The sequence below is a fragment of the Ranitomeya imitator genome, chromosome 8, assembly GCF_032444005.1.
Source record: "Ranitomeya imitator isolate aRanImi1 chromosome 8, aRanImi1.pri, whole genome shotgun sequence".
NCBI classification, from domain to species: Eukaryota; Metazoa; Chordata; class Amphibia; order Anura; family Dendrobatidae; genus Ranitomeya; species Ranitomeya imitator.
This window is the reverse complement of record NC_091289.1, coordinates 180,275,604-180,301,700: the sequence shown is the minus strand read 5'-3', so window position 1 is coordinate 180,301,700 and position 26,097 is coordinate 180,275,604. Positions and strand designations below refer to the sequence as shown.

The following is a 26,097-nucleotide window of genomic DNA, read 5'->3' as shown; positions in this document are numbered from 1 at the left end:
TCCAGGTTGTGGGGCTGGAGACATATCGGCACACTCCTTATTATACACGTTCCCACTCTTCACCGGCTGGCTGTTTCTGCACGTTACATTGGTGGCTATTTGATATGTGTCTTGTTCTAACCCTTCCAGGTCGTGGGGCTGGAGACATATCGGCACACTCCTTTGTTGTGAGTTCTGTTTTTGGGCTCCCTCTGGTGGTTACTGGTGGTACTGGGTGACTTGTGTTCTCTGCGGTCTCTGGTGTCCACCTGTTCCATCAGGTTATGGGAGTTTCCTATTTAACTTGGCTTTTTTGTCTTTTCCTCGCCGGCTATCAATGTAATCAGCGTGTCTTTTTACCTCTGCTCCCTGCGTCTGTTATCTTCAGGACAAGCTAAGTTTTGATTTTCCTGTTCCACGTTTTGCTTAATTTTTGTCTTAGTCCAGCTTGCAGAGATGTGATTCCTTGCTGCTGGTTGCTCTAGTGGGCTGAAATTACTCCTCATGTTCCATGAGTTGGCACATGAGTTCAAGTAATTTCAGGATGGTTTTTTGAAGGGTTTTTCGCTGACCGCGCAGTTCACTTTTGTATCCTCTGCTATCTAGCTTTAGCGGGCCTCATTTTTGCTGATTCTATTTTCATAACTACGTATGTGCTTTCCTCTCATTTCACCGTTATTACATGTGGGGGGCTGCTATTTCTGTGGGGTGTTTCTCTGGAGGCAAGTGAGGTCTGTGTTTCTTCTTATAGGGGAAGTTAATCCTTCGGCTGGCGCGAGACGTCTAGGAATCATCGTAGGCACGTTCCCCGGCTACTGCTAGTTGTGTGTTTAGGTTCAGGATCGCGGTCAGCTCAGGTTCCATCACCCTAGAGCTTGTTTTGTTTTTGTGCTTGTCCTTTTGTGATCCCCTGCCATTGGGATCATGACACTCCTTATTATACACGTTCCCACGCTTCGCCAGCTGGCTGTTTCTGTACGTTACATTGGTGGCTATTTGATATGTGTCTTACTCTAACCCTTCCAGGTCGTGGGTTGGAGACATATCGGCACACTCCTTATTATACACGTTCCCACTCTTCACCGGCTGGCTGGGTCTGCACGTTACATTGGTGGCTATTTGATATGTATCTTGTTCTAACCCTTCCAGGTCGTGGGGCTGGAGACATATCGGCACACTCCTTATTATACACGTTCCCACGCTTCGCCGGCTGGCTGTTTCTGTACGTCACATTGGTGGCTATTTGATATGTATCTTGTTCTAACCCTTCCGGGTCGTGGGGCTGGAGACATATCGGCACACTCCTTATTATACACGTTCCCACTCTTCGCCGGCTGGCTGGGTCTGCACGTTACATTGGTGGCTATTTGATATGTATCTTGTTCTAACCCTTCCGGGTCGTGGGGCTGGAGACATATCGGCACACTCCTTATTATACACGTTCCCACTCTTTGCCGGCTGGCTGGTTCTGCACGTTACATTGGTGGCTATTTGATATGTATCTTGTTCTAACCCTTCCGGGTCGTGGGGCTGGAGACATATCGGCACACTCCTTATTATACACGTTCCCACGCTTCACCGGCTGGCTGGTTCTGCACGTTACATTGGTGGCTATTTGATATGTATCTTGTTCTAACCCTTCCAGATCGTGGGGCTGGAGACATATCGGCACACTCCTCATTATACACGTTCCCACCCTTCGCCGGCTGGCTGGTTCTGCACGTTACATTGGTGGCTATTTGGTATGTATCTTGTTCTAACCCTTCCAGGTCGTGGGTTGGAGACATATCGGCACACTCCTTATTATACACGTTCCCACTCTTCGCCGGCTGGCTGGGTCTGCACGTTACATTGGTGGCTGTTTGATATGTATCTTGTTCTAACCCTTCCAGGTCGTGGGGCTGGAGACATATCGGCACACTCCTTATTATACACGTACCCACTCTTCGCCGGCTGGCTGGTTTTGCACGTTACATTGGTGGCTATTTGATATGTATCTTGTTCCAACCCTTCCAGGTCGTGGGGCTGGAGACATATCGGCGCACTCCTTATTATACACGTTCCCACGCTTCGCCGGCTGGCTGTTTCTGCACGTTACATTGGTGGCTATTTGATATGTGTCTTGTTCTAACCCTTCCAGGTTGTGGGGCTGGAGACATATCGACACACTCCTTATTATACACGTTCCCACTCTTCACCGGCTGGCTGTTTCTGCACGTTACATTGGTGGCTATTTGATATGTGTCTTGTTCTAACCCTTCCAGGTCGTGGGGCTGGAGACATATCGGCACACTCCTTTGTTGTGAGTTCTGTTTTTGGGCTCCCTCTGGTGGTTACTGATGGTACTGGGTGACTTGTGTTCTCTGCGGTCTCTGGTGTCCACCTGTTCCATCAGGTTATGGGAGTTTCCTATTTAACCTGGCTTTTTTGTTTTTTCCTTGCCGGCTATCAATGTAATCAGCGTGTCTTTTTACCTCTGCTCCCTGCGTCTGTTATCTTCAGGACAAGCTAAGTTTTGATTTTCCTGTTCCACGTTTTGCTTAATTTTTGTCTTAGTCCAGCTTGCAGAGATGTGATTCCTTGCAGCTGGTTGCTCTAGTGGGCTGAAATTACTCCTCATGTTCCATGAGTTGGCACATGAGTTCAAGTAATTTCAGGATGGTTTTTTGAAGGGTTTTTCGCTGACCGCGCAGTTCACTTTTGTATCCTCTGCTATCTAGCTTTAGCGGGCCTCATTTTTGCTGATTCTATTTTCATAACTACGTATGTGCTTTCCTCTCATTTCACCGTTATTACATGTGGGGGGCTGCTATTTCTGTGGGGTGTTTCTCTGGAGGCAAGTGAGGTCTGTGTTTCTTCTTATAGGGGAAGTTAATCCTTCGGCTGGCGCGAGACGTCTAGGAATCATCGTAGGCACGTTCCCCGGCTACTGCTAGTTGTGTGTTTAGGTTCAGGATCGCGGTCAGCTCAGGTTCCATCACCCTAGAGCTTGTTTTGTTTTTGTGCTTGTCCTTTTGTGATCCCCTGCCATTGGGATCATGACACTCCTTATTATACACGTTCCCACGCTTCGCCAGCTGGCTGTTTCTGTACGTTACATTGGTGGCTATTTGATATGTGTCTTACTCTAACCCTTCCAGGTCGTGGGTTGGAGACATATCGGCACACTCCTTATTATACACGTTCCCACTCTTCACCGGCTGGCTGGGTCTGCACGTTACATTGGTGGCTATTTGATATATATCTTGTTCTAACCCTTCCAGGTCGTGGGGCTGGAGACATATCGGCACACTCCTTATTATACACGTTCCCACGCTTCGCCGGCTGGCTGTTTCTGTACGTCACATTGGTGGCTATTTGATATGTATCTTGTTCTAACCCTTCCGGGTCGTGGGGCTGGAGACATATCGGCACACTCCTTATTATACACGTTCCCACTCTTCGCCGGCTGGCTGGGTCTGCACGTTACATTGGTGGCTATTTGATATGTATCTTGTTCTAACCCTTCCGGGTCGTGGGGCTGGAGACATATCGGCACACTCCTTATTATACACGTTCCCACTCTTTGCCGGCTGGCTGGTTCTGCACGTTACATTGGTGGCTATTTGATATGTATCTTGTTCTAACCCTTCCGGGTCGTGGGGCTGGAGACATATCGGCACACTCCTTATTATACACGTTCCCACGCTTCACCGGCTGGCTGGTTCTGCACGTTACATTGGTGGCTATTTGATATGTATCTTGTTCTAACCCTTCCAGATCGTGGGGCTGGAGACATATCGGCACACTCCTCATTATACACGTTCCCACCCTTCGCCGGCTGGCTGGTTCTGCACGTTACATTGGTGGCTATTTGGTATGTATCTTGTTCTAACCCTTCCAGGTCGTGGGTTGGAGACATATCGGCACACTCCTTATTATACACGTTCCCACTCTTCGCCGGCTGGCTGGGTCTGCACGTTACATTGGTGGCTATTTGATATGTATCTTGTTCTAACCCTTCCAGGTCGTGGGGCTGGAGACATATCGGCACACTCCTTATTATACACGTACCCACTCTTCGCCGGCTGGCTGGTTTTGCACGTTACATTGGTGGCTATTTGATATGTATCTTGTTCCAACCCTTCCAGGTCGTGGGGCTGGAGACATATCGGCGCCCTCCTTATTATACACGTTCCTATTCTTAGTCGTTGTGTAAAATATACATTGCATGAATAATGGGTAACGCTATTTTTATGGAAATATTAGCAAGCCATTGTTTTCCTAAAAAGACGTGACGACTGATGAGGAGACAGCGCAAAAGAACAGGTCACCTTTTACTTCCTGGGTCGTTCTCTTTCGGACAGGTTGTCTGAGCGTCCCAGCGCATGTGTCACGGCTGCAGCGTAATACTGCGTTAGGATTTGCATGTTAGCCACGGGATCCAGTGACTTTCCTCTAAAGTCGCTCCCATATGTATTAGATTGCTGTCTTGTCGAACACTCGGCTCACCCGAGTGCTCCGGGGTTCTACATGAGAAGCCACTGCCAGATTCTACTGGCAGCAGCTTTTCTCCCAGAACGGCCATTGGAAATATGACCTGCTAGATCCCTTTATTCTATGGCATAATCTGTTACACGGGAGTCGGGAGACCCCCGTACACATTAGACTGTCGTTCAATCACGCCAATAGTGCCCGGTTTGGCCGACGTTAATCTAATGTGTACAGAGCCTTAACACTTCATATAACTTACTGATAGGTTAATTGTCTGTCCTTTAAATTGGCCCCACTGTGTCTGAACTCAAGAGCCACATTAAGCACAGTGATGGATGCTTACCTGCTATTTATCGTCTGGATTCGTTACTTTTTACCTTTACTCTATTGTCTATTGGAGTTTATAAAAACCCTACTGTATCTCCTCTTTCATTTTGCTGACTTTCCATGCTTTACGCTGCAACTTCACTCACCTGAGGTTAGTTCTGCAAGATATATGTGAGGCACGGATTTCATATGTTCAGGATTTAAGGAGTTTGTGTCAAAATACTGTATTTAATGTGCATCTTCTAGATAGATATAGCAAACCCACTTTCCACTCCGCAGCAGGAATCTGAGTTTCAGGGACGGATTTCTGCTGCAGATTCTGGTAGTTCTGCATAGTGAAAATCCTCACGGTGTGAACATGCCCTAATACGGGAAGGCTTGCAGCTTTCTCCCAGTCTCCATAATCTTTATTTTTCCATCCGCAGGCTTATGAGATAAAATTACTACTTTATAACTAAACACTGCTTTTTTTTTTCTTTTTCAGAATATGATCGTCTCGGATTTCTACTTAAATTGGATTCTAAGCTGTAAGTAAAATTATTCTTCAATCACTTGTTGCTTGTGATGTTTAATGCTGCAGGCTGGGAGCGGAGAGCAGTAGGCGAGACATCTGAAGCGCAGCGCTCTGACATCCCATTCAGCAAACATGAGCGAGAATAAATGTGAATTTACACGAACCAGCGATGGATAAACCCCAGATTTCTAACAGTTATATCTACTTTATATATAATTGATCTACATCTGCTTAAAGGGCATCTGTACACAAGTTGTTCCTATGTTATCCGACAGCAGCATGAGGTAGGGCCGGAGACTCTGATTCCAGCAATGTATCACTTAGTCTACTGGGTGCAGCAGTTGCGATAGAATCACAGTTTTCTTTGCCGCAGATTTAGCAGAGCTGGCAATGCTGAGCCTGGTATAACTCCGCCCACATCAGTGATTGGCTGCTTTTGTGCACTCTGTATATTGACATCTGCCAATCAGTGTTGGGGGTGTGGTTGGACTGAGAGGCACTAGACACCTAGTCCTGTAGTGATAAACTCCTGCCGATAAAACACTGATTCTATTAAAACAGCAACACACAGCCTAGTAAGTGACACATCGCCGGAATCTGGGTCTCTGCTCCTACATTATGGTGCTCTAAGATTACATAGCAAAAACCTTCTGACAGATTCCCTTTAATGGGGATTGTGATTTGTATTGTATTTATTGTGGCACTTGAATATACTATTATATCTAGTGATTCTTTGTGTTCTTAAAGGTGTTTTCCACAGTGAACATTATGTTCGCTTGTCACTCACTCATCATCCATCCACAGGATAGGTGATAAATGTATGAACTCTTGGGGCCACGATGATGGGACCTCCGCTGTTAACGTGGGTGGTGGTTCAAGGCAGTAAAGACAGTCCAGCATGCTCTGTAGGAGTTTATTTAAAGGGGTTGTCTGGTATAAAATTATAATTGCGCGGTCACTCTGTGTGACTGCAGACCTATGAATCCCTCCAGCGCATGCATTGTACACTGTGAGTGACTGCAGACTTATTGATTTGAGCCGGACAACCTCTTTTAAAGTCTATGAGGCCGACGGATTTACCAGAGTAGTGCAATTAAGTGTTTTTTTTATATATAGTTAAAAGAAATGGAGGTACCAGGACCCCTGTTCTAGTGATTGGTGGTCCCAGTGGTAGCCCCCCACCTTAGCAAGTGATTAAATATTAACTCTGAAAACTCTTTTTAATGAAACTAGTATCTGAGCTGGCGTCTTAAAAAGCTAGGAGGATCTTACATCTGGAGCCATCATGTGCTGGATCAGTAGAGGATGGAGGAGAATGTGATCCATCAATTCACTCAACACTAATGATTTCCATAAAAAAGGCAAAAAGAGAAAACTATGAGTAGATTCTAACGATTTATCAAACCACATGATGTAGAGCTATAATTAAATCCATGTACAACTCTTCTAATGCCAAATATGTTTATTATAATGGACTGTCTCCACTTGGTAGCCTCATCTCTAAAGCTTTTATCCACTGCTAAACACATTAGTCAGTGACTTAGCTCCAGAGAGAACAAAAGGATTGGGAGTCAAAATTTCAACTGCCAAATCTAGGATGTTCCCTGATGGTCAGCCATATGGGGGCCTTAAGGCATGCTGCCCTTACCATCAGCTGTTAATATGTACATTTCCATTAGCGCCTTTCTCAGGGACCTCTCACCTAGCCAAATAAAACCTCCTGCTTTGCACTGATGAGGGGCAAACACCCCAAAACATGTCTCACTTGGCTTCTTACCCTAAGCCAAGTGGCAAGACTCATTCAAAGATCGATATTGACTTTTAGGGTGCAGTCAGATGGGCATATAAATAGGACTGAGATCGGAAAACCGTACATAGGACTGTCCCGACCCGAGTGTGACATCTTCATGTATTTCTATGCAGCTGTCACACTGGCTGTTTCTTGCACTGTGTTCTTGGTGCAATTTATATGGCCGCCTTACTGCTCCCTTAGGATTGCTACCACCAGTAGGTAGCGTTATAGGTCAAGTTCTCAGTGGTTAGCACTGTTGCTTTTCAGCGCTGGGGTCCTGGGTTGAAATCCCACCTAGAACAACATCTGCAAGGAGTTTGTATGTTCTCAGGGTGTTTGTGTGGGTTTCATCCCATATTCCAAAGACATACTGATAGGGAATGTAGATTGTGAGCCCCATCGGGGACAGTGATGGTAATGTATGTAAGTGCGGAATATCATGGTGCTGTATAAGTAAGAATATTAATAATATAAGTCCTGTTCCTCTATCAAGAGGCTACTTGCAGATGAGAAGATGTACGAATGGCTCCTGCAAGGGCAATGTAGTATTGGATTACGCAAACTGAACTCTCAAATCAAATTAACAAAAGAAATTCCAAAGTAGCGTGGAACAAGTGCTGAAATTAACTTGTTATCCCTCAATTTTTCACGGACTTTTAAAGAGGACTTGCACCACAAGGATGAAGAGTCGTTTTATTATTCATTTGCAAAAGCATTTTTCCATTGAAATGCAGAACTACTGTATATTTTCTCCCTCCTTTTTCTTCACCATAGTGCCAATAGACATAATAAAAAAGGGGGAATGTAATCTATCTATATAATCGTCTAAGGGGTACTTCCGTCTGTCTGTAACGAAAAGCCGGCCGCGAACAATCAGCGATAGGCTTAGTCCGGCCGCGAATTGACCCCTCCCTACTCCCCTCTAATCAGTGCCAGTATGTCGCCCCATCCCGGACCAATTTTTTACTATTGATGCTGCCTAAGTAGCATCAATAGTAAAAAGATAAAATGTTAAAAATAATTTAAAAAATAAAAAAAATTCTCACCTTCCGCTTCCGTTCCTAGTGATGCATTGCGAAATTACCCAGATGACTAAGGCTTCTTCCACACTTGCGTCGGTATGCGGCCGTCGCAAATGGTCGGTGCGACGTGCCAACGGACGTTGTGCAAATTCGGCACAACGTGGGCAGCGGATGCAATTTTTCAACGCATCCGCTGCCCATTCTAAGTCCCGGGGAGAAGGGGGGGAGTTCCGGCCGCGCATGCGCGGTAGGAAATAGCGGATCCGACATACGAAAAAACATTACATTGAAAGTTTTTTCGTGACGACGGTCTGCCAAAACACGACGCATCCAGTGCATATGTGTGTCCATGCGTCGCGATCCGTCGGCAATACAAGTCTATGGGAAAAAAACGCATCCTGCGGGCACATTTGCAGGATGCGTTTTTTCCCCAAAACGACGCATTGCGACGGATCTAAAATGACGCAAGTGGGAAAGTAGCCTTAGCGGTCTCGCGAGACCGCTAAGTCATGTGGGTAATTTCGCAATGCATCACTGGGAACGGAAGCTGGCGGCAGCATCGGTACAGCTTCGGTGGACGCCGGAGGGTGAGTATATAACTATTTTTTATTTTAATTTTTTTGTAACAGGAATATGGTGCTATATACTACGTGTGCTGTGTTATATACTGTGTGGGCTGTGTTATATACTACGCGGGCTGTGCTATATATTATGTGGGCTGTGTTATATAATGCGTGGCCTGTGTTATATACTGCGTGGGCTGTGCTATATATTACGTGGGCTGTGCTATATATTACGTGGGCTGTGTTATATACGACATAGCTGCTATATACTACGAGGCTGCTATATACTACGTGGCTGCTACATACTACGTGGCTGTCTGTGTTACATGGGCTGTGCTATATACTATGTGGCTGCTATATACTACGTTGCTGCTATATACTACGTGGCTGTGCTATATACTATGTGGCTGTGCTATATACTACGTGGCTGTGCTTTATACTACGTGGCTGTCTGTGTTATATACTACGTGGCTGTGCTAAGCGCGACGTACATACATACATATTCTAGAATACCCGATGTGTTAGAATCGGGCCACCATCTAGTATAACATAAATACTGAAAAAAATAAAATTATAATTTAAAACTTGTTACTGCTCTCAGTACGAGAAACCAAATAATTGACCTGTAGTTGAAACCTTTTAATAATCGAAATGAAAGAAAGTAAGATATGCAGCAAATGTCCTAGAATTAGATCTTTTCATCAGCGATGATATACCGAAGAGTTATATGGATGATGACACGGATGAAAAATTCTCCATTTTTTTTCTGGAAACAAATTTGGGCTGATTATTTTATACGCTCGTGTGAATGTAACCTCAGGGCTCGTGCACACGACCGTATTTTCGGTGCAAGTGCTATCCGTCGAAAAAATTGGATTGCAAGCAAACCAATGTTATTCAATGAAGCAGTGCAGATTAACTACGGTACTTTTTTTCCACTGTCTGAATCTGCGTGTGAAAAAAATTACAGCATGTATCAAAAAAAAATCGGATGCCATACGTAGGGAGGCACAGTAAAGCGACCAATTTTTACGGATACATGGCAGTTTTGTAACGTGGGCAACGGTAAGGCTACGTTCAGATTAGCGTTTCCCGACGCTGCGTCGGGAAACGCAGCGGCGACGCACGCGTCATGCGCCCCTATGTTTTACATGGGGGACGCATGCGTTTTTCTTGTTGCGTTTTCCGACACGTGCGTCGTTTTTTACGCCAGCGTCGGACGCAAGAAAATGCAACAAGTTGCATTTTTCTTGCGTCCGATTTCGTCAAAAAAACGACGCACGCGTCGCAAAACGCAGCGTTTTTGCGTGCGTTTGCGCGCGTTTTTGCGTGCGTCGTGCGTTGCGTCGCCGACGCAGCGGCGCGCAACGCTAATCTGAACGTAGCCTAAGTGGTCATGTAAACGATTAATGGCTGAAGCTGTGAAAAAAATACGGATTGTACACGGATGATGAGAAACAAGTTGTCCCACTTTTCCCAAATTCAAAACGATTTTTAAAAAATATATAAAAATGTGCAACTTTTTTTATACATGGAACAAAAAAATAGGTAATTTTCTGATGATAACTTCCCTTTAAGAAAGAAAAAAGATATAAATTGGATTCACAGTTTAAAGGGATAATATAGTACGAGTATTATTTTCACTGTAAAGACTCAGCACTTTGCCAGATATATTAAAATATAACCTTTATTTTCATGCTTAAAAATATCAATAGGTGAATAAATAGAACCACCATCACAACGAAAAAAAAACTATGTATAAAGACAACACACACACAGAAAAAAGCCAGGGGGAGGAGCCTGATCCTTCTCTACTGCTGATTGGCCCCGCCTAGCAGCGGAGGTTGGCACCCTAGAATTGCGCAATTGACGCCCCTGCTCAACGCCGGCTGACCATTCTGGCCCTATGAAGGGATGCAGAAACAAGTCATAAAGCTGAACTAATATGCAGGTATCACCCACAATTCCACGTGTATCAGAAGGTCACATCCACCCATCAATTGCATAAAGCACAGATACAGATAACCTGACCAATACAGGGCTGCAGGACTAGTCAAACACTGTGCTGTCCTTGCCTGGCAGCGGAGGTTGGCACCCTATAGTTGCAAAAATGGCGCCCCCGCTCAACGGCAGCTAACACTCCTAGCCCTATAACTAGAATGGATTTTCAATATATTGAATAAAACTATTCTTAAGAAAAAGTGCTCAATTCTTAGAGATATGTCAGATGCTCAAATTGGGCAATAATACGTAGCTCAAGAAGCATAATAAGGTAGTTCAGCTACAGAGAAATACACATTTGAAATAGCTAAACATGCATAATACAGGTAGTCTAGCAGTACAGAAATATACGTTAGAAAAACCCATGTATATAAGTAACTGAATCAGGGCTAATCATTTTAGTCTGCGATAAAAGCATATAGCGCTTGATAATATGGCAGATCAATGGTAGTACCCATTAAACAAGTATACCTCAATGGAGAAAGAAGTTGTAAAGTTCGAACTTTAGATGCCAAGTCACAGACTTGTTGCCATCGAGAGAAAAAGAAAATTTACCATTGCACTTGACGCGTTTCAGGTTCATCAGGAGTGAAAAAATGGTAATGTTTCATAAAAAGAGAACGAAGTTGTCCATATATCCAACTGATCTATCTAACATGATGTAAGTGTAGTCCAGCGCACACAAGGTCCAACCCCTTCCGATGAGGCGCCTTTAATTTTAACCAGTTTTAATGAAAAGGAGATTCCCTTTAACCACCTCAGATGCCAACAGACAGTGCAGCTAAGCTAGAGTCATTGATCATAGCATTAGGGACAGCTGAGAAGCCCGAGCTCCAAACGACAGGAGTTGGATTTTCCAATACCGTAAGGCATAATATTTTAAATACGCTCGTTTCACGAAAATCTTTCAGTGTAAACGGGCTGCCGATCAACGAGCGAAACGTTCTGTGCAGTGAGATAGAAGTGTCATCCATTTACACAGAACTTGACCTCTGCTATGTGTTTCTGATTAACTTCTAGTAATCACAAGAAACTTGGCACTCATGTTTTGCAGAAAAAGTTGAACATTTCTTTTTATTGTGCATCCAGTTCAAAGATTTTAAACGTTTTCGGTCTATTAACAAGACCTTCATCAGAATAATCTTTAACAAAACTGGAATAATGAGCACGACATATGGGCCTGAAGGCCTGCGTATCAGTACGAACCGGGAGAATTAAACCTGTAGGATCCTGGAGTGCACAAAAGCCAAGAGGCGCATAGGAAGAGCGATGAGTCGCAGTATGAACTGATGCTTAAGCTTCCAGGTCCGAGGTGCAGAGATGTCGACCGTCCCGGTTGCACTCCAGGATCCTACAGGTTTAATTCTTCCGGTTCGTACTGATACGCAGGCTTTCAGGCCCATATATCGTGCTCATTATTCCAGTTTTGCTAAAGATTATTCTGACGAAGGTCTTGTGAATAGACCGAAAACGTTTAAAATCTTTGAACTGGATGCACAATAATAAGAAACGTTCAATTTTTTCTGCAAAACCATGAGTGCCAAGTTTTTTGTGATTACTAATTGACGGGCTGGGAACCTGACTTGTGCACCACCAACGAGGACCTTGAGTGCCGTGTGCACCTTCTTCTCTGTTTAACATCTGCCCGGATTAATAAAAGGAGAAGATGGAATTATGTTTCCACATTAATGTCTGTGGCATATGAACCGTAGGACGGCCTGGCATCAATTATAGAGTTCAGTCCAATGATGCCGAATGGAGCCAAGACGTTGTCTTCCCATCGTTGCTGAATAGTGGCTGCAAGGTAAGTATCCCCTAACATCAACACTATCCTAAAAATAAAAAATACAAGATTCCTCCAGAATTTACAGCTGGTTACAGGTGACAGCAAAGCATGATATTATAGCCGGCTGCATGTCTGGTATCAGAAAAGGGGCGTAGAGATGGAAGGTATGAGGCGGGAGCCCCTGTCATCTGGCGGATAAATCATCAATGTAGCGGACGTGGCCAGAGATCCCCGCAGCAAAGAGATGAAGTTAATCATAAATTTACCATTTCCAGCTAATGCACCTTGAGACAAGACGGATAAGAAGATGCAGATGTGAGATTTCCACTAAGCGGAGGATGGAAACATAAGACAAAACCACAGTAAAAGTCTGCATCGCCTATCATCACCTCCGCTCCTCGATGACATAGCACGTCAGCAACAAAATCCGGCTTCTGCTACCATATCAAAAGGAAGATCCGTGTAATCGATATAATAAGGCTGGGCAGACAGGATAGACGTTCCTTCTCCCCACACATGGTGAATGTCTATATAGTTGGTTCGCAGGTACCGCAGACACATCAACGTATGCTCGTCAATAATATGCAAGCTACGCGTAAAACAAAAAGTAACCACTGGCAGCAACTTAATGTAACTTCTATCCTTCACTATACCAGAGCCATGGATGTAACCTTACTTCTTCCATCAAAGGGGAGAAGTTTGCTACGTTGTTTGGTAGTTGAAACATTTTATTGCTCGCAGTAAGGGTACGGGCTTTTTTCAATTCCTACTTCCTGTTTGGAAGAGTTTTCAGCAGGCTCTCTATCAGCAGAGGCAGGATTATAACAACAAGGAACACCTCAATAAACGGCTGATAACACCGCCTCCACCAATCACAATAGGAGATGTCACAGCTGACCCTCCATTCAAAATTATCTTTGCACACGCTCATTAGATGCTTCAGTACAACACTTCTTTGTGGATAATGTACGTGTGCATTTCCTGAAACATCAATCAGGAAGTTAGAGTCTAAAAACCAAAAAGCCCTAGTGTCCAGTGTGAAAATTGCATGATTTTTATTTATGTTTTAATACACTCTCATATGGAAAAAATAAAAACATTGCCAAAATGAAATAAAAAATATTAATCTAATGCAAAAACGTGGCTTCAACTATAGGTAATTTTTGATGATTGCTTTATTTTAATTATTATAGCTGTAAATATCTGTATGCATTGAGATTTGGGTGTAAAAGCGTGCACAGGATATACATTACATACAATGTCGCATGAATGAAGCAAAAAGATAGGTGGATGCATATATGGCGGATCCAGTGACATGGCGTCTCATTGTGTACTTGGTGCCTGACGCCATATTACGTTACTATTGTATGTGCAATACAAGAGAGCCTTCACTCATCCCCGCATCCTGCGCCTCGCTGACTCCTCGCTGCCGCTTCTCCTTCCTCACGTCCCATCCCGACCACAATTAATGAATTCTTGCTGTAAGACCCTGAACCGTATGGGAAAAGACAGAGAGGGCAGCGAGGAGGCCAGATACTCTTACAGTGCAATAAACTCCTAGAATTCTCATTATCTCTGTTTCCCATTATCGTGAAGATAAACTGAATCACTTGAGATGCCCCACGCATTTTCATCCCTTGAGTAATATGATGTGATCAATTATTTAAAGTGCTGTGATAACACGTGAATAAATATAACTCGCGGCCAATGAGAAAATCTGCTGCACTTATTTACAACTTAAGAAACTTCTACAACTCTGGGTCCGACTAAATGCCGCTTGACTGGAGTACAGATTTCTGTGCCTATATCATGGGTCCCGCTGCGGACGTGTTCAGTGTACATAGAAGTACATCCATAGAACTACAGATGTATTACGTCATTGAGGCCTGGGCTACAGTAGAGTTTAGCTGGTGAAAAAACGTTTGCAATAATATTGAGTAGACCATTAATGGCCATTGGAATTTAGTAATGATTGCAGACATATAAAAGCAGGGGCGGACATACAATTGGTGCAATCCGTGCAGCCGTACAGAAGCCCAAGAGGAAAAGGGGCCACTACCGCCTCCAAAAGCGGCTTATATCATAGGTGCATAAAAGGGTGCGTTGTGATAAACTGTGGATTGTAAAGGGCCAATATACCGTTCTTACACAAGGGCTTGTTCTGTCTGCTTCTGTATAAAAGTGTCTAAAAAGTACCTCCTTCCATTGCCCCTTCTATAGAAAGTGCACGTGCTCTTTTTTTACTGATCGGATGACGAGCCCGAGAGCAGCTTCTATTACATTGCTTAAAATATAAAACCTGTTGATCCATTTTTGGCTGATCTTGGGAATCCATATTTAGCCGTCACATCACCCCAAAGTGCCAAAAGCGGTAATTACAGCCGACTTCTCTTTTTTTTTTTTAACAACTAACGGGATGGTAGTTGCTAACTACCTGCCTGTTGTGTCCGCCGGCTATCCTTGCCAGCTCAGAACGACCATATACCTCTCATACCTGCAAATCTGCTGCTTCCACTGACATCATGTAGACAGATCAGTTTTTTCTCTTCCGCTCTGCTCTGTTAACGGGGCGTCACTGCCAGTGCCATCCTGAGTGACAGCCGGCTCTCCATTGTGGGGTGCTGGCCGTCAATCAACATGAGGCTGGCAGTGACACCTGTCAACAGAGCAGTGCAGAAGAGAGAAAGCTGCTCTCTTGACGTGAAGCTGCAGGATTGGCGGTCAGCAACCTCCCTGAGCCGGCGCCGTACTTGGCAACTATCTGCCTGTTTGTTAGTTCTTAGGCCCATAGTAAAAAAAAAATAAACTAGTCATGGATAACCCCTTTAACTATATAAGCTTTAACTAGAGAAAAAGTAAAGATAAAGCTGAAAAGCAGAATTCGGCAGAACATCTGCAAACGTGTCCTCGGTAGTCTGATCATGGTGTCTATACTAATGAACATTATTCTGCTCTGATTCATCAGTTTCTACTCACATTAAAGGTGGCGTTAAGGCTTTGGGTTTTCCCTTTAATCATTGCATTAAAAATGTACTCAATTTAAATAAAATGTGGTCACTACAAGTCTTCTTAAATTGATGATTCAAGTAATCTGAGGTAGCCCGGTTACTCGGGACTGCCGTTATTAGGGATGGCGTCCCTAGCGACCAAATTGTCAGCCATGACTCAGACGGCCGCTTGTCATCAGTCACCTCATTCCCAGGGCAGTTTGTATGAGTCATCATCAGTTTCTATGTTAGGTGGAGTATTTCTTTAAGGTGAAATATGACCGTGTGGGGTTTTCTGCGTCTTGCTCAGATATCCTGCCCAAGGCTTCCAGATGCCACATAGTAGGTCACAAGGTGGCGTCGTCATGTCACTCTCTGTCTCCACCTTTTTCTGAGGTAAAATCACATCGCTGTCACATTACTCATTGATGAAGCGGAAGTGAAGGGGTTTTCGTCCCCTTCGCACATAGGCCTCATTCAGACGTCCATTTTCCACATACGTTTTCACAGGAAGTTCTTGATTCATACCTATTCTAATCTATGGAGCTGTTCACATGTCCTAGTTTTTTTAGTACCTGTCCACATCGTGGACCAAAATGAACCATACAAGTGTATGGGTCCGCGACGATCACTGGCATCGGTCTACTGTCTGTCATTAACATTGCAGTGAATAGGAGAAGCTTTGCAGTTTATTTTTTCACATGCGAAAAACAATAATGAAACTCTGATGGTAAAAACCAGCACTGACCAAACACTGAAGATATTAGAACCTTTTTTTTTTTTTGCATAAGTTAGAAATGACTGAATTTGAATGAAGGCTTACATTGCACAACGGCCCAGCAGGCAGATTGGCTCCATACGAACAGTGAAACACATTACACCTGGTCTTTATAAATATGCTGCTATTTACAGTTGTGAAGAGTTTCCATCTCGGCAGATGTCCATGTGTTCACCACATTTTAGGAAAAATTACGGACATTTTGACAGTATTACACCCTGTGCGCACTGCACATGATCTGGCATCCATTCACTTTCAAGGCTTCATGTTTTCTTGGGATCTGTGTTGCCATCGTGCACACCAATACACAATAATTGGCACTGTGACAGCCTAGTAACAGTTTTTTCGTATTATGGTGAACAGATCAAAGTCGAATTGCATCCTGAATTTTACAATGAAAAACACTCCCAGTGGGAGCAAGAATTGCTGATAACCGTTTTGAAAAAAAAAATATGTGTAGGGTAAAACATTGTTAATTGATGTACAAAAAAGATGAATGTGTCATATATGAGCCTTGAAATGCACTTACTACTAAACAGGTATCTACTCTCTTAGGGCTTGTTCACAGGTAAGTGATTGGTGGTGAAGATGCCGCTCTAGGCCACAATTCACTCTTATCATCGCAGCTTTGTGAGCTTTACCTGATTCCATGTTACTCCGGCTTCTGTGCTTATAAATCTCCATGCTCCGCAGGTTCAGTCCGTGCGTGAGGTTGGATTTCATTAGACAGATGTGAGGGTTTAACCAGTGAGTGAGTGAAAACAAAGCATCAAATTCTGGCTTTCCGAAACTTGATCATCCCCAGAAACTTAACATCTGCATCACCCGGTATTCGATTGACCCCTTCTTCTCCCCACCTCATCCCAATCATCCTCCAGACCCAACTAATGAAACTTGACCCTAAGCGTAGGGACTCGTAAAATATGCCCAGAGCTGTGCGGAGGCATGAGGTTTATGTTTCTTTTGCTACTTTTAATTGTTTTACTATATAAAATGGAAAAAAAAAACATTTATCATGTTCTTTCCTGAATGAGTCGTGGACCAAGAGGTCTAAAAGATATTCAGTCCCAGGAGCAGAGGCAAAAGCCAAGTTTTCTTTATAAAAAAGTATTTACCCTATCGAAAACGGCTAGAATTACTTGACACAGAAAAGGAGGCGCAGATTCCTGTTTACGTAGCGTCCGGTCATTATTTTATGGCATGTTCTTCTTATCGACCATCGTTTTTGACTTTGGTTTAATTTGTTACAAGAGTACATCACATTTTTAAAGTGCAGGAATTTTTTAATCAATGTCAATTCAGAACAGGTGTACAATCTAGTTTTTGTCGAATGCTGGTAGCTCCGTGATAAGTTTTGGTGTTGCAAACTTTTGTCAGTAATTGGACTCTTTTTTTTAACGGCCTTCAGTTCGATCTCGAACATGGCGATTTGATGGATGAATGATCTGGTGCAAGCCTAGATAGGTCCACCAGGGTCTTCTCCACCTTTATATTGATAGTATCAAGCCATCGGGTTGCTGGTCCGCCTCTTCGCCTTGTTCCTTCTATTCTTCCGATAATCATGTCTTTCTCAAAGTGATTGCTCTCTTCGTAAATTCATATGATGTGCCCAAAGTAGGCAAGTTGTAGCTTGGTGATCCTTTCTTCGAGTAGCATGCCTGGTTTGATTTGTTTTAAAATTGATTTGTTTATTCTTCTTGAAATCCATGGTATTGTAAATGGAGAGAAAAGAAGTATGCACAACCAAGAGATCACCTACAAATATTAAAATTTGTTAACTCATAAGCCAAAACATACATTTAAAAACATTGTATTTCAATACATAAAAAGAAGTAGCCAGACAAAAAAACAAAAATAGGGATTTAGCCTCCCACATCTGTCAAAATAGGGCACCACTACAGTAAACGACCATCAAGTTGTAGAAATATAAATAACAGTATAATGAGTCTTGGAATTACATAACATACCCAAGGAATGTAATAATAGAATATGATCCAAGTATATTTACATTTGTACTAACCACAAAACACAAAATGCTACCAGCAAAGAAAAAAAAGTTGATGAACAGTCCAAATGGGAAATATTGTGGCAAACTATAAAAAGATTAGGTGAATAGATAGGGGTAGACATCCCACGCGTATCGCCACTAAAGTTGTGGCTTCATCGGGGTCAAAGTGCAATGTAAGAGACTTCTGAAGGACTACTTCTATATGCATAAATCAGTTACCCGTATATACTCGAGTATAAGCCGACCCCCCCTAATTTTGCCACAAAAAACTGGGAAAACTTATTGACTCGAGTATAAGCCTAGGGTGGAAAATGGAGCAGCTACCGGTTAATGTCAAAAATAAAAATAGATACCAATAAAAGTAAAATTAATTGAGACATCAGTAAGTTAAGTGTTTTTGAATATCCATATTGAATCAGGAGCCCCATATAATGCTCCATACAGTTCAATATTGCCCCATAGATGCTCCATATAAAGCTGTGCCCCATATACAATGCTCTGCACTGTTCATTATTGCCCCATAGCTGTGCCATATAGTGCTCTGCACCGTTCATTTTTGTCCCATAGCTGTGCCATATAGTGCTCTGCAACGTTCGTTATTGCCCCATAGCTGTGCCATATACAATGCTCTGCACCGTTCATTATTGCCCCATAGCTGTGCCATATACAATGCTCTGCACCGTTCATTATTGCCCTATAGCTGTGCCATATACAATGCTCTGCACCGTTCATTATTGCCCCATAGCTGTGCCATATAGTGCTCTGCACCGTTCATTTTTGTCCCATAGCTGTTCCATATAGTGCTCTGCACCGTTCATTTTTGTCCCATAGATGTGCCATATACAATGCTCTGCATCGTTCATTATTGTCCCATAGCTGTGCCATATAGTGCTCTGCACCGTTCATTATTGTCCCATAGCTGTGCCATATAGTGTTCTGCACCCTTCATTATTGTCCCATAGATGTGCCATATAGTGCTCTGCACCGTTCATTATTGTCCCAAAGCTGTGCCATAGAAAGCTGTGCCATTGCTGCTGCTGCAATAAAATAAAAAAAGCCATACTCACCTCTCTTGCTTGCAGCTCCCGGCGTCCGGTCCCGGCGTCTCTCTGCACTGACTGATCAGGCAGAGGGCGACGCGCACACTATATGCATCATCGCGCCCTCTGACCTGCACAGTCAGAGCGGAGAGACGCCGGGAAGATAAAGCGACGCCCGGCGTGTGGAACGGGGATAGGTGAATATGCGATACTTACCTGCTCCCGGCGTCCCGCTCCTTCCCCCGCACAGCTGGTCTCCGGGTGCCGCAGCCTCTTCCTCTATCAGCGGTCACCGTTACCGCTGATTAGAGAAATAAATATGCGGCTCCACCCCTATGGGAGTGGAGTCCATATTCATTTTTCTAATGAGCGGTCCCACGTGACCGCTGAAGAGGGGAAGAGCTGCAGCACCCGAAGACCGTGGGACGGCAGGGGGAGCGCCGGGACTAGGTAAGTATGCGTCAGCGCCCTCTCCCCCTCACCCGCCGACCCTGCCACCCACCGTGACTCGAGTATAAGCCGAGAGGGGCACTTTCAGCCCAAAAATTTGGGCTGAAAATCTCGGCAAATACTCGAGTATATACGGTAAATTATTACCATCTGCAGGAGGTAGTGGCCATGTGGTCAACTTCATTGGGCTTGTGTTCAAAACCACATTTTGTTTGTTATACTGATTTCCTATATTTTGTGGTTAGTACAAATTCGTATTTACTTGGATCATTTTCTATTATTACATTCTTTGGGTACGTTATGTAATTCCAAGACTCATTATACTGTTATTTATATTCATATTTCTATTTTCTGTAGTGGTGCCCTACTGTGACAAATGGAAAAGACTAAAACCTTATATTTGGCTTTATATCTGGCTATTTCTTTTTATGTACCGTATTTTAAATGTTTTTGTTTTAATATGTTTTGGCTTTAGTGTTAATAAATTTTGATATTTGTAGGTGAGATCTCGGTTTTGCATACTTTTTTTGCATACATTGATTGTACTTGTTTTGTTATGCTCAAGATTGATCCCTTATTATTGTGTAGTGCCTGTCGTGGTTCTGCGTTTGAACTCTTGAGTCTGTGCTTTGTAGTCGGCTTCTCAGAGCCACAGCAGATACACCTTTTCTCTGGATGTTTAGTTTCTTTTTTCTATGCTCCAGTCTTTTTGGGGTAACAGGTGTTTTCATTTACCGTATTTTCCGGCGTATAAGACGACTTTTTAACCCCTGAAAATCTTCTTAAAAGTCGGGGGTCGTCTTATACGCCGGGTATCTATGGTGGGTGGGGGGGAGTGGTCCCGATGACGGAGGGGGCGTCTCACAGGGAAGTGTGAGTATGCCCCATTACCTCATATTATAGCTGCAGTGTCAGCGTGGGGTGCTGGGGAGCGGCGGCTGCTCCTTTGTGCCGCGTGGGTGCTATGGGGCGGCGGTTCCTTTTGGTACAGCGTCGTGGCTCTGTGCTGTGGGGCGGCAGTGGCGGCGTATCTTCAGGGAGAGTCAGTCGGGGCTCCTCCGGCATCTCCCGAAATCCCGGAGGCGCCGGCAGCTCCATTGCTGCGATGCGGTGGCCTCCGGGAAAATGGCCGCTGGGGGCGGCGCAGGCTCAGATTCAGATCTCGTCTCCCGAGATCTCGGGACGAGATCTGAATCTGAGCCTGCGCCGCCCCCAGCGGCCATTTTCCCGGAGGCCACCGCATCGCAGCAATGGAGCTGCCGGCGCCTCCGGGATTTCGGGAGATGCCGGAGGAGCCCCGACTGACTCTCCCTGAAGATACGCCGCCGCTGCCGCCCCCGCTGCCGCCCCACAGCACAGAGCCACGACGCTGTACCAAAAGGAACCGCCGCCCCACAGCACCCACGCGGCACAAAGGAGCAGCCGCCGCTCCCCAGCACCTCACGCTGACGCTGCAGCTATAATATGAGGTAATGGGGCATACGCACACTTCCCTGTGAGACGCCCCCTCCGTCATCGGGACCACTCCCCCCCCAAAAAAAGGCACATTAGTCACCGGCCGTATAAGATGACATACGGCGTATAAGAAGATCCCCGATTTTTAAGATTTTATATTTTAACTGGAAAAGTTGGGGGGTCGTCTTATACGCCCAGTCGTCTTATACGCCGGAAAATACGGTACTCATTTTTCTTCCCAGTCACCTTTCGGGTGCGGCTTTATATACTTTCCCTCTGCTGGTATTTCCTGCTGGTGATAGTCTCATTTAATGTCCAGCCATACTCCAGTAGTTTAAGCCAGTCAGTGAAAGACCAGTTAGGTTTTTTCTCTCTACTGTTTGTGTTCTTTATCCTGCATCTACCTTCTCTACAGTACATATTTAATCCTTTATTTTGTATTTAATGGTTTGTTTTACTCACTCTGGGATCTCTTTCTATTTCAGCATACTTTCCCTTCTGTAGATAATTTGTCCTTTGCTCTGCCTTTGGGTTCTTTAGGAGGAAGTGAGCGCTCAACGGCCTTTCAGGCAGCATAGGTCCGAACTGCCATCAACTAGTTTTGGTTAGGGCTATCTCATCTCATGTAGTTACCATAAGGGACTGCAGGGTCAGGATCTCTAGTCTGTACAGGAATCGACAGGGTGAGTTGCAGTTTTCTTGTGTTACCTATTTTCCAGAGTGAGTTTTTATTCTATCATAACAGTGCCATCCTTCTTGTTTAGTTTAATTTTCTTTTTTTTTTCTGGCATCCATGGTATTGATAACAGCCTTCTCCAGCACTACATTTCCAAGGCATCGATTCTTCTACTGTCTTGTTTCTTTATCATCCAAGTTTCACATACAGAAAAGACCAAACTATGTACGAGACATGTCTTATCGCCAGTGAGCTGTTCCTCCATTTGAAGACCTTGTCCAGTGACTTCATTGTTGATTTGCGTATAGGTATCCTATTGACTTTCGGTGTCATCGCTGAATCTTGAGTGATCTTTGATCCTAGTAGATTAAAGTCCTTCCAGTTCGATGCGGTCCATCTCAAATGCATCTCAGTCATACCTGTCAATAGCAGACTTTAAGTTCCATTAAGTTCAAAGATTTTCTAAGTCTCCACAATGCTGGCATAACTCTATCCTAAGGGTACCGTCACACAGTGCCATTTTGATCGCTACGACGGTACGATTCGTGACGTTCCAGCGATATCGTTACGATATCGCTGTGTCTGACACGCAGCAGCGATCAGGGATCCTGCTGAGAATCGTACGTCGTAGCAGATCGTTTGGAACATTCTTTCGTCGCTGGATCTCCCGCTGTCATCGCTAGATCGGTGTGTGTGACACCGATCTAGCGATGCGTTCGCTTGTAACCAGGGTAAACATCGGGTTACTAAGCGCAGGACCGCGCTTAGTAACCCGATGTTTACCCTTGTTACCAGCGTAAATGTAAAAAAAAAAACAGTACATACTTATATTCCGGTGTCCGTCAGGTCCCTTGCCGTCTGCTTCCCGCACTCACTGACTGCCGGCCGTAAAGTGAAAGCAGAGCACAGCGGTGACGTCACCGCTGTGCTGTGCTTTCACTTTACGGCCGGCAGTCACAGTGCGGGAAGCAGACGGCAAGGGACAGACACCGGAATGTAAGTATGTACTGTTTGTTTGTTTTTACGCTGGTAACCAGGGTAAACATCGGGTTACTAAGCGCGGTCCTGCACTTAGTAACCCGATGTTTACCCTGGTTACCCGGGGACCTCGGCATCGTTGGTCGCTGGAGAGCTGTCTGTGTGACAGCTCTCCAGCGACCACACTACGACTTACCAACGATCACGGCCAGGTCGTATCGCTGGTCGTGATCGTTGGTAAATCGTATAGTGTGACGGTACCCTAAGACATCTACTTTTTTATCAGTAGTTTAATTTGGATTAAATTTGCCTTGTTGCCTATTTTTGTACACACATAAGTTTAGAAATCTGACTTTATAATTGTTTTATTTTCTCAAAAATATGATCTATGGTGAACCTGATAATCTGGTATTCTTGGGACTTGATAATTCAAAACCATTGGGTCTTCATGTAGTTCATGGCTGTCAGACAAATCTGGATGCGCTAGTGATGATGTATGTGTGGAATAGGAAGGGTTTCTTATTTGTTTGGGGCAATATGAAGAGACGTTGACTATATATTATTGACTACAGAAGCTATAAGCAGGTGGATAGGGACTTTTTCCTTGATGCTTCCTATGAGTTGATGTAATTAGCTATAAGTACTTTTCCAATATTAAACATCCAGTTCTTGTATTGTTGGAGTTGTCACACTGACTACGGTTTTTAATCATGAAGACAAGTTTACGTGTTGAAAGTCAGGTACGTTCTTCCTGGGATGTGGTTTTGAAGCCGTGTAGTGGACAATTACTAAGACACCAGGTTAGGATGTTCCGTCAGTCAGGATCACTGTCACTTTAATCGCTTGGGCTTTCTCTACATTCTTAAGATATTACTAATATTGCCACAGGTTCTGGTCTTCTTACAAGTCGTTAAATTAACTTTTAGGTGAACCACACCCCAATGTAGGTTTTGTGTGAATCATTCAATAACTAGATGCTTCGGTTCATCTCATGACTGTCAGCAATGCCCCAAGTTACGGCAACGCTCACCTCTGAATTACATGACGTTACTCTGCACGCTCCTCTAACACAAGATGCACTTTACCGTAATCTCCGTTTTGTGTTCATGTCTTAAGGCTTCTACAGTAAAGCTCGTAAGACTTTACCTGTGTCATGTGAAGGACGGAGACACTAAACATGTATAAGCAATGTGCAGGTGAAGCCTCGGATGGATTAGAGAAGGACGGATCATTATTGATCGGGAACAGTAACTCTCTGTGCACTTCTGTCAGGGGATTAAACAGCCATCAATCCAAGGATGCATTTGAGGATGTGTCAAGAAAATGTAGTTACGATAGATCCTCTATTAAGAGTCTGACAGTGTATTGGTGATTATTCTTTTTAAAGTGAAATTGATTGTGGATTAACAGATCAGATGGAAAAACAAAAACGTTGGGGTGTCCCCTAAATGTTCCCCAATAAACTTTAATCTCCAACACCGGACTTTACCGATCTCATGTAATCACACTCCGTTATTGTATCATTATCGTTATATATCTAAGGAGTTTCATACTGCAAGTTATTAATGTAAAATGCTTCTAATGGTACAGATTGTGAAAAAAGACAGGGAATTGCATAATTTTCCAGAGCAATTGCTACTAGCAAAGAACTCCTATAAGTTGTATAGAGGCTTTCTGTTAGTTGCTGTCTTTGTGGACTGGTCATTGATAACAGGCAATGCTACGGACATATTTTCCCATCACTTTATGGCCTTGTCATGGAAAGTTTCTTATCAACGCTGAGCTGCTATTTGTATCTTGGTTATTATTGTAGTCAGGTGATATGGAGCGTAATGGTCAGACCTGCAGAAGAGCAGATGACTGTAGACATCCAGCAATATGCTCCATGCTGGGAATGGAATATTATTATTATTTATTATTATAGCCCCCTTTATTACATGGAGCTTTACATGTGAGGAGGGGTATGCATAATAAAAATAAGTACATTAAACTTAAACAATACAAGTCATGACTGGTACAGGAGGAGAGAGGACCCTGCCCGCGAGGGCTCACAATCTACAAGGGATGGGTGAGGATACAATAGGCGAGGGTAGAGCTTGGTCGAGCGGTGGTTACTGCAGGTTGTAGGCTTGTAGGAATATGCCCAACAAATGTAACATCGGACTTCTAGTGTCTGTACCTTACATCTGTCTACCCTCTGTCAATGCTGAAGTGGTTTCCGACTGGGTGAAAAGTAAATACCCAACTATGGCACATCCAAAAATGCTCCATGAGGGCAAACGTGGAGGCTTCAAAGAATGTAAGAATGTCATTATGGGAAGTATGCAGTCCGTGGCAAATGCAATGGATCTAAGAGAGAATCAGGAAAGAGAATGTAAGAGAATATTCTGGTTGTTAACAAAAAAATTTTTTTACTAACTATGTGCACAGTTGGCATATGGATCCTAACTTTTACCATAAATGCCATGCCCAGCCTATACCACTAAGTTTGGGCTCGGAGTCCTCAGCATGACGCATCCGGGGCTCTTCTGACCAGGGGACATCTTTCCAGTTATTATCTCCATATTGGAATCTGTTGTTTGTAGCTGTAGCTGTATCATTAGTATGTATTTTATTTCCATCTTAGACCTTTATGACATATCCATGGTCTATATGCCATGCACCAAGGTTGGGTTGGGACACATGTATGGAAGCGGTACCTGTCTGCCTACAGGTAGCTCATGTATTTGGATAGCTTAAAGAGAATCTATCACCAGATTTTGCTACCCCATCTGAGACCAACATGATGTAGCGACAGAAACCCTGATTCTAGCGACGTATCACTTACTGGGCTGCTTGTTGCAGTTTTGATAAAATCTCTGTTTTCTCTGCTGCAGAGCTATCAATATTCTGAATTCTGAGACCTGTATAACCCCGCCCACTCTACTTATTGGCAGCCAATCAGTGGTGGGGGCGGGGTTATACAGGGGGTGTGAATGTGCAGGTCTACTAGTCATCTAGTGATTATTTCCTGTTGAGAAAACTAATTTTAGCAAAACGACAGCAAGCAGCCCCAGAAGGTGACACATTACTGGAATCAGGGTTTCGGCTCTTACGTCATGCTGCTCTCAGATTAGGTTTTAAAACCTGGTGACAGATTCCTTTGAAGAAAAGCTTCCAGCACAAATAAGTCCTTGAAAAGCCTCAGAAAAGATAAATGAATGCACAATATTATTACCGTAGTTCTGTAAATATGAATATTTGGTTCCTTTAGGTGACAGTATATGTT

At 43.9% G+C, this 26,097-nt stretch overlaps 1 protein-coding gene across 13 annotated transcripts in view; it reads left to right on the top strand.

Moving 5' to 3' along the window:
• The window catches only part of ST3GAL3 (ST3 beta-galactoside alpha-2,3-sialyltransferase 3), a 285,569-nt gene that overhangs the window by 162,932 nt on the left and 96,540 nt on the right, over positions 1-26,097 (top strand). For 12 of the 13 annotated variants that reach the window (XM_069738046.1, XM_069738038.1, XM_069738036.1 and 9 more), the window contains one exon: positions 5,264-5,306. The exons of the other annotated variant lie outside the window; for it this stretch is intronic. In XM_069738046.1, coding sequence (XP_069594147.1) covers positions 5,264-5,306 — 43 coding nt within the window. The remainder of the gene's footprint in view (positions 1-5,263; positions 5,307-26,097) is intronic. 13 annotated transcript variants of the gene reach the window in all.